The 8,462-nt window shown below is 42.0% G+C and overlaps 1 protein-coding gene across 1 annotated transcript in view; it reads left to right on the top strand.

The window, feature by feature from the left end:
- Positions 1-467: 467 nt before the first annotated feature.
- VSX2 (visual system homeobox 2) overlaps positions 468-8,462 on the top strand; it is a 148,843-nt gene continuing 140,848 nt past the window's right edge. The window contains exons 1-2 of the mRNA XM_033953277.1: positions 468-762; positions 1,341-1,425. Coding sequence (XP_033809168.1) covers positions 468-762; positions 1,341-1,425 — 380 coding nt within the window. The remainder of the gene's footprint in view (positions 763-1,340; positions 1,426-8,462) is intronic.

Raw genomic sequence — 8,462 nt, 5'->3', positions numbered from 1 at the left:
AGTTGGTGTTTAATTTTCTAGCTATTGAGAAGGAAATATCACTGGAAAAATCGATATCATTGGCAACAAATTGATCTGGCATTCAAGCTTTATTCGTTGATTTCCTAATCTCAGTTGCTTTGAAATTGATTCTTCACAATTGGAAGGATAATTCTCCCTTTTACTTTAATGTCCTTAAATTATTGCCATCTCATAATAAAATTCTATCATAGCTCATGAATAGTGATTGTGGAATCTTTGGATGACTCCAGTTACTATTCTAGTGGTTTATGCCGTGAAAACTCTTCCGTACAAATGATCTCAACGAAATTGCTGTCTTTGGCTTGGCTACTAGGGACCAGATCGGCTCCATCTTTCCTGGGGGTGGCCCCCCCTTTGCTCCTCCGATTGGCTGCCGCCTCCCACCCCTCTGCTGGGATATAAGGGCTCTGGAGCTTTGCCGGAGGCTACAGTTATCCTTCCCGACCATGCCGGGCAGAGAGGGTGATGGTGCCGGCAGCAGTCCTCCCAACCCACCCCGCTGCACCGGCTTCGGCATCCAGGAGATCCTGGGCTTGAACAAGGAGCCGCCCTGCAAACAGCCCCTGCCACCAGGCACTGCGCTGCTGGGCCCCGCGGGGGTGGGCATGGGGCTGCTGGGGGCAGGGGCCATGCCGGGCTTCTACCGGCAGCCTGGAGGCTACCTGGAGGTGCTGAGGGAGCCCCCCGGCTTGCACCTGCAACCCCTGGGGCGAGCCGACTGCAGCCAGACGGCCAGCTCAGGTAGGAAATGAAAATAGGGTGCAAATTGGAAGGAGCACTTTCTGACCTTTGCTGATATGGGAAATTTGAGAGAGGAGCTGGGGAGGGACAGTCCAGCTTGTTTCTGTTCAGTCCCTGATGTAGATTTAGAAGATTCGATATTTTTAAAATTTTTGTCATTAGAGTTTTAAAGGGTTCTTGCATTGACATCTTTATTTTGTTATGATTATTTTTAAAAATCTGGAATCCAACGCTATAAATATATGACATTATGACGTGCGACAACATTCTTGGAGCTGTTTTCTGAGAAATTAGCTTTATTTCAATTTTTTTTTAAATATAGGAAAGCACAAAAATAAATGTTTAAATAAATAGAATATTATAGAGAAAGGCTGGAGTAGCTAAATAGACAATTTTACCAATTATCGATTGATAAAATTGAAAGTAAAGGAATCCTGGAAGTGGATACAAAGAGAAAGATGGAATAAACATTTAGGGAAGAGAAACCCGGAAGATCTTGCAGCCTAGAGCCAAAAACTGGCAAAAAGAGAGACTGAGGGGTAGAACTTAACCTGTGCTATTTTTCACCCTCCTTGCAGACTCCGAAGAGGTTTCTTCCATTGACCGAAAGATCTCCAAATCTTCTTTAAGTCAAAGCAAGAAGCGAAAGAAGAGGCGACACAGGTAAGGGCTTCATCCAAGCTCTTTGCACGAGCTCGAATGACATCTGGAAGCTTTTGAATACAAAAATCCTAGACCCAGCTCTTGGGGGACTCTTAAGATTCGCTTCGTCTATGGACTGGAGATGGACTCAAGGGGTTGCTTCTCTCGCCCTCCAATTCCACTTCTCAACACTTTCTGTTCTGGCATAAAAATACGAATTTAATGTGTAATTCTCCATCTTTTCTGAATGTTGGTTTTTAGGGATTAGAAAGGAAGGTTTTGTAAATTGCAGAGAGACTCGAAGGTTTCACAGCCTAAATCTGGGTCTTTTAATGTCTTTAGATCCAGATTTCAATAGCTTTACAAAATCCAATTGAAAATGTATCTTTTAAAATCCTCTAGATTAATAATATGGATAAGCAGCTTTTAAATATTAAATCTGGGTCTTTTCAATGTCTTTACACTCAGGTTTCGATAGCTTGACAAAATTCAGTTGAAAATGTATCTTAAAATCCTCTAGATTAATAATTTGGATAATCAGTTTTGATTAAATCTGGGACTTTTTCATGTCTTTAGATCCAGATTTCGATAGCTTTACAAAATCCAATTGAAAACGTATCTTTTAAAATCCTCTAGATTAATAATATGGATAAGCAGGGTTTTTTAATTATTAAATCTGGGTCTTTTCAATGTCTTTACACTCAGGTTTCGATAGCTTGACAAAATTCAGTTGAAAATGTATCTTATAATCCTCTACATTAATAATTTGGATAATCAGTTTTGATTAAATCTGGGACTTTTCATGTCTTTAGATCCAGATTTCGATAGCTTGACAAAATCCAATTGAAAATGTATCTTTTAAAATCCTCTAAGTTAACAATATGGATAAGCAGCTTTTTTATATTAAATCTGGGTCTTTTCAATATCTTTACACTCAGGTTTCGATAGCTTGACAAAATTCAGTTGAAAATGTATCTTAAAATCCTCTAGATTAATAATTTGGGTAATCGGTTTTGATTAAATCTGGGACTTTTTCATGTCTTTAGATCCAGATTTCGATAGCTTTACAAAATCCAATTGAAAAAGTATCTTTTAAAATCCTCTAAATTAACAATATGGATAAGCAGCTTTTTTTTAATTTTTTTTAAATCTGGGTTTTTTTAATATCTTTACACCCAAGTTATGATAGCTTGACAAAATTCAGTTGAAAATGTATCTTAAAATCCTCTAGATTAATAATTTGGGTAATCGGTTTTGATTAAATCTGGGACTTTTTCATGTCTTTAGATCCAGATTTCGATAGCTTGACAAAATCCAATTGAAAATGTATCTTTTAAAATCCTCTAGATTAATAATATGGATAAGCAGGGTTTTTTAATTATTACATCTGGGTCTTTTCAATGTCTTTACACTCAGGTTTCGATAGCTTGACAAAATTCAGTTGAAAATGTATCTTAAAATCCTCTACATTAATAATTTGAATAATCAGTTTTGATTAAATCTGGGACTTTTCATGTCTTTAGATCCAGATTTCGATAGCTTGACAAAATCCAATTGAAAATGTATCTTTTAAAATCCTCTAAGTTAACAATATGGATAAGCAGCTTTTTTATATTAAATCTGGGTCTTTTCAATGTCTTTACACTCAGGTTTCGATAGCTTGACAAAATTCAGTTGAAAATGTATCTTAAAATCCTCTAGATTAATAATTTGGGTAATCGGTTTTGATTAAATCTGGGACTTTTTCATGTCTTTAGATCCAGATTTCGATAGCTTTACAAAATCCAATTGAAAACGTATCTTTTAATATCCTCTAGATTAATAATATGGATTAGCAGCTTTTTTTAAAATTAAATCTGGATCTTTTAATATCTTTTCACCCAGGTTATGATAGCTTAACAAAATTCAGTTGAAAACGTATCTTTTTAAATCCTCTAGATTAATAATTTGGATAAGCAGCTTTGATTAACTGAAAAGGGAAGAAGACATTTTCAAGGCAATTTTAGAAGATTTGTGCTCAGGTTGAGCGGTAACGAAAATTTGTCTGCCAGACCAAGATCAGGGGCTTCTTCTGATCAATGAATACGCTGGACCAATTTGCAAGTCAGGAAGGGCATATTTTTTTGTTTGTTTTGTCTGTAATATACAGTGTTGCTTTCAGAAAGAATTTACCTGGGAGAAATGCCATTTATCAAGATTTAAATTTTCGGGATCTGGTCGATTAACATTCCCAGTCAGAATGTGAGAGGTTAAATTTATAATACTTTGTTTATGTACAACATTGAAAGAAAGGTGATCTGACAGAGCAGAGAGGTTTCCTGCATTTTGTCTGCGTTTGAGAGCTCGACTCTACACAGAAAATAATTTAATATCCCTATAAAAATAGGTCTCAGGATTAAAGTTTGGAAATATAGCATAAAATCGCTAAAACAAACCCCCCCCCCCCAACTCTTGCTGTGTTATGTATAAATTGTAAGCCTCATATAAGGACATTTAAACATGAAACTTACCTCTAATTTTTTGAATGCAAAGATTTTGCTAACTAAAGCCATCTTTGAGAGGCGAGGAGGGTCCAGCTCCTCAAAGACAATGCAAGGAGGCATTCTTTCAGAGCACAGGACAACAGATGGCATCACCCCCAGAAGTAGAGAGCTAAAACATAATTCATTCCAAAATAAAGGAGAGGTATTAGTTACGTGGGAGTGTGTGGCGCATTGGTTAGAGCTACAGCCTCTGCACCTTGAGGCTGTGGGTTCAAATCCCTCACTGCTCCTTGTGACCCTGGGCAAGTCACTTAATCCCCTCATAGCCCCAGGTACACTAGATAGAGTTTGAGCCCACCGGGACAGATGGGGAAATATGATAAAGTATCTGAATGTAAACCACTTAGGATATAAGTGGTATATAAATAATTAAATTAGTCAGAAACCAGTCAAATCAGGCTTTGGGACTTGCTCTACTGGTTACAATCGAAGGGATTACAAATGTTTTAGACAGGTACTTAAATTGTAGCTGGGGCAATGACTTGTTAAGTGACTTGCCCGGAGTGGGAATCAAACTCACAACCTCAGGGTGCTGAGCAGCTGCTCTGACCACTAGGCCACGCCCCCACTCCAAGGCACAGCCTTTCCAGCTGCACTGTGCGCTAGTGTGGAGGGTCGATAGATTGGCTCTTTTGTACCCCAGTTCAGCTGCAGAAGGCCCTGGAAGAGTTCAGGAAGGGAATCTATTAAACGGGAGGAAATCAGCAGCTTCTCGGACTCTTGCTGGTAAAGCACTGGCTTTCGTTGAAAGGGGAGCTGATCACTGCAGAATAATATAGTAGATGATGACAGTCCGTCCAATCTGCCAACAAAATAAACTCATGTTGGATTTCTTTTTCCATATGATCCCAAATTGGGGGTGAGGCAAGGCAGACAGCCACACCTCTCTCAAATTCCAAAACAATCTTCAAACTGTGGTACAGCTTTACAACATAAAAGCACGTTTCTACTAATGAACTCTCCTGCTCTCCCTGCCCTCCATTTCCAACTGATTCCTTTCTCAGAATCCTTCCTCTCCCTTTAAATGTTCAGCAAAGAGCAAGTTGGGGCATCTGCTGTTCCACCTTCTGAGCTGAACTTCCCCATGTTTCATCCTGAACTCATAGACTCCAGACCCTTCTCCTTTGTGCTTTTTCTTCTCTAAGAAGCAAATGCTGTAGGGCTCCTTGCTTATCCACAGTTTTGCGCATCTGTTTTTTAAAAGGGACATGGGCTGGGCAGAGAACAGCTGGAAAAGGGACAGTGTGGTCCCTCTCCACAAAAGTGGAAGTAAGGAAGAACTAGGGAATTACAAACCAGAAAGTCTGACTTCTGTGGTGAGCAAATTAATGGAAACGCTTTTAAAACAGAGAATGGTGAAGTTTTTGGAATCCTGTGGATTACAGGACCAGAGGCAACATGGATTCATAAAAACATAAGAATTTGCTGCTGCTGGGTCAGACCAGTGGTCCATCGTGCCCAGCGGTGGCCCCTGGGTCAAAGACCAGTGCCCTGAGATAAGCCCTACCTGCTTATGTACTGGTTCAATAGGAACCCATCCAACTTTGTCTTAAATTCCTGGAGGGTGTTTTCCCCTATAACAGCCTCCGGAAGAGCGTTCCAGTTTTCCACCACTCTCTGGGTGAAGAAAAACTTCCTTATGTTTGTACGGAATCTATCCCCTTTTAACTGTAGAGCGTGTCCTCTCATTCTCTCTATCTTGAAGAGGGTGAACAACCTGTCTTTATCCACTAAGTCTATTCCCTTCAGTATCTTGAATGTTTCTATCATGTCCCCTCTCAGTCTCCTCTTTTCAAGGGAGAAGAGGCCCAGTTTCTCTAATCTCTCACTGTACGGCAACTCCTCCAGCCTCTTTACCATTTTAGTCGCTCTTCTCTGGACCCTTTCGAGTAGCACCGTATCCTTCTTCATGTACGGCGACCAGTGCTGGATGCAGTTCTCCAGGTGAGGGCACACCATGGCCTGGGACAGCAGCATGACAACTCTCTCTGATCTGTTCGTGATCCTCTTCTTAATCATTCCCAGCATTCTGTTTGCCCTTTTCGCCACCAACGCACATTGCGCGGACGGCTTCATCATCTTGGCAACCAGTACTCCCAAGTCTCTTTCCTGGAGGGTCTCTCCAAGTACCGCCCCCGACATCCTGCAATCATGCATAAGATTTTTGTTACCGACATGCATCACCTTACACTTATCCACATTGAACCTCATCTGCCATGTCGCGGCCCATTTCTCAAGTGTGTTTATGTCACGTTGCAGATGTTCGCAATCCTCCTGCATCTTCACTACTCTGAATAACTTCGTATCGTCCACAAATTTAATCACCTCACTCGTCATACCAATTTCCAGATCATTTATAAATATGTTGAAGAGCACGGGTCCAAGCAACAAACCATGCGGCACTCCACTGGTGATGCTTTTCCAGTCCGAGTATTGTCCATTTACTCCCAATCTCTGTTTTCTATCCGCAGCCAATTTTTAATCCACATGAGTATTTCACCCTCAATTCCATGACTTGCAATTTTTCGAAGTAGTCGTTCATGCGGAACTTTGTCGAAAGCCTTCTGAAAATCTAGATATATAATGTCGACTGGGTCACCCTTGTCTATCCGTCTGTTTACTCCCTCGAAGAAGTGCAGCAAGTTTGTCAAGCTTCCTCTGCTGAAGCCATGCTGGCTGGTCCTCATTAGGTCGTGTCCGTCAAGGTGCTCAATGATACGGTCCTTTATCAGCGCTTCTACCATCTTTCCCGGTACCGAGGTCAGACTCACCGGTCTGTAGTTTCCCGGATCACCCCTCGAACCTTTCTTGAAGATCGCCATAACATTCGCCACCTTCCAGTCTTCCGGAACCCTTCCCTATTTGATTGACAGATTGGCTATCAGTTGAAGCAGTTCAGCTATAGTATAACTGAACGGTGTACAATTTTTAAAATGGGGTAAAAATAACTTAGATCAACTTGCTAAATTATAAAATACATAGAAAACAACAAGAAATATGATACAAATAGGCAAGCAGAAGAAGGAGCTGGAGATGAAAGGGAAGGAAGGTTCAAGAGAAGAGGGATAGGAGAGGGAAAAGTTCTTAGGGGTCTCCACAGCTGCTGCTGGACTTTAAGGTCCTGAGCCCAATATGCCCAGCACTGGCCCTGTTCTCTACGCTTCAAATTTTGATTCTTTTAACAATGATTTTTACTGAATAAAAGTCAACCATATCAACTGATTACTTTATATTTCAGTTTCGATCTGAGGTTTGTGGCCCTGTGAGGGTGGGGTTTCCTTAAGGACACTCACTCACAGGGAACAGCTTGTCTGGCAGGAAGGTGGGGCTCGAACAGAAAACAGCCCTCTGGCAGAACAGGATGGGGAGGCCATCCTCGCAGGCTTGGCTGTAGGAGCTAAGCGGAGTTCCAAGGAAGTTGACCGGCCCTAGCTCAGTGTTGTAAGAGATCTCAAGTCTATGCTCCCAGGAATTGTTTGTGAGGTGACTGAAGACTGCCAAGGTAGGCCAACTATCCTTTTGCTATGTCAGGGACAGGCTACTGAAACTGGGATTCTGCTTTGTGAACATAAATAAAGTGCTTGACTTTCACCAGTGGTGGAGTGGGGAAGGGAGGGGCAGACCGCCCCGGGCACCATTTTGGTAGAGGTGCCGACACCTCTTCTCCTCTCCGCCCCCTGCTCTTTCCCACCCCTCCCCCACTGTGCACATGCCTTCCTTCTCCCCCCTGTACCTCTAGCTCCAATCTGCTCCAATCTGCTGCTCGAACCAGACTCAGCTCTCCCTCTGATGGAAACCAGGAAGTGATGTCAGAAGGAGAGCCAAGGTCGGCATAGGCAACAAATTAGAGATGCTGCTTGTGATGGTGAAGTTAAAGAGTTATGGGGAAAGGGAAGGGACCCGCATGTGTTGCAGGGTGGGGAAGGAGCAGGGGGTGAAGGGGGCAGGGATTCCAGTGCCCCAGGTGCCTCCCACCCTTGCAGTACCACTGCCTGCAACCTGTGAGTTCCAACTGCTAATCCACACTACCTCTTTGTCTTTTGAGATACCCTCGTCCTTGCCATCCCTTCTTAGGGTTATCATATGGCTCCAGAAAAGGGAGGATGGATTGAAACATCTGGGTTTTACTTCCATTGAAAGCAATCTGTACTCCTTATTTCCATTGCTTTCAACAGAAGTAAAACTTGTTTGTCAATCCGTCCTTCTTTGTCTGGAGCCATATGGTAACCCTATTTTTCCTTGTTTAGTCCACACAACCTCATTGCAAGAGGTTGTGGTAAGAGCGGATAGCGTAGCTGGTTTGAAGAAAGGTTTGGACAATTTCCTGGAGGAAAAGTTCATAGTCTGTTATTGAGAAAGACATGAGGGAAGCCACTGCTTGCCCTGGATCAGTAGCATGGAATGTTGCTTCTCTGGGGATTCCGGAATCTTGCTGCTCTTTGGGGATTCTTGCTTCTATTTGGGTTCCCGAATCTTTTGTTACTCTATGGGATTCCAGAATCTTGCTATTCTTTA

The sequence above is a fragment of the Geotrypetes seraphini genome, chromosome 7, assembly GCF_902459505.1.
Source record: "Geotrypetes seraphini chromosome 7, aGeoSer1.1, whole genome shotgun sequence".
In the NCBI taxonomy this organism is placed as follows: domain Eukaryota; kingdom Metazoa; phylum Chordata; class Amphibia; order Gymnophiona; family Dermophiidae; genus Geotrypetes; species Geotrypetes seraphini.
This window is presented reverse-complemented; position numbering and strand designations above follow the sequence as displayed.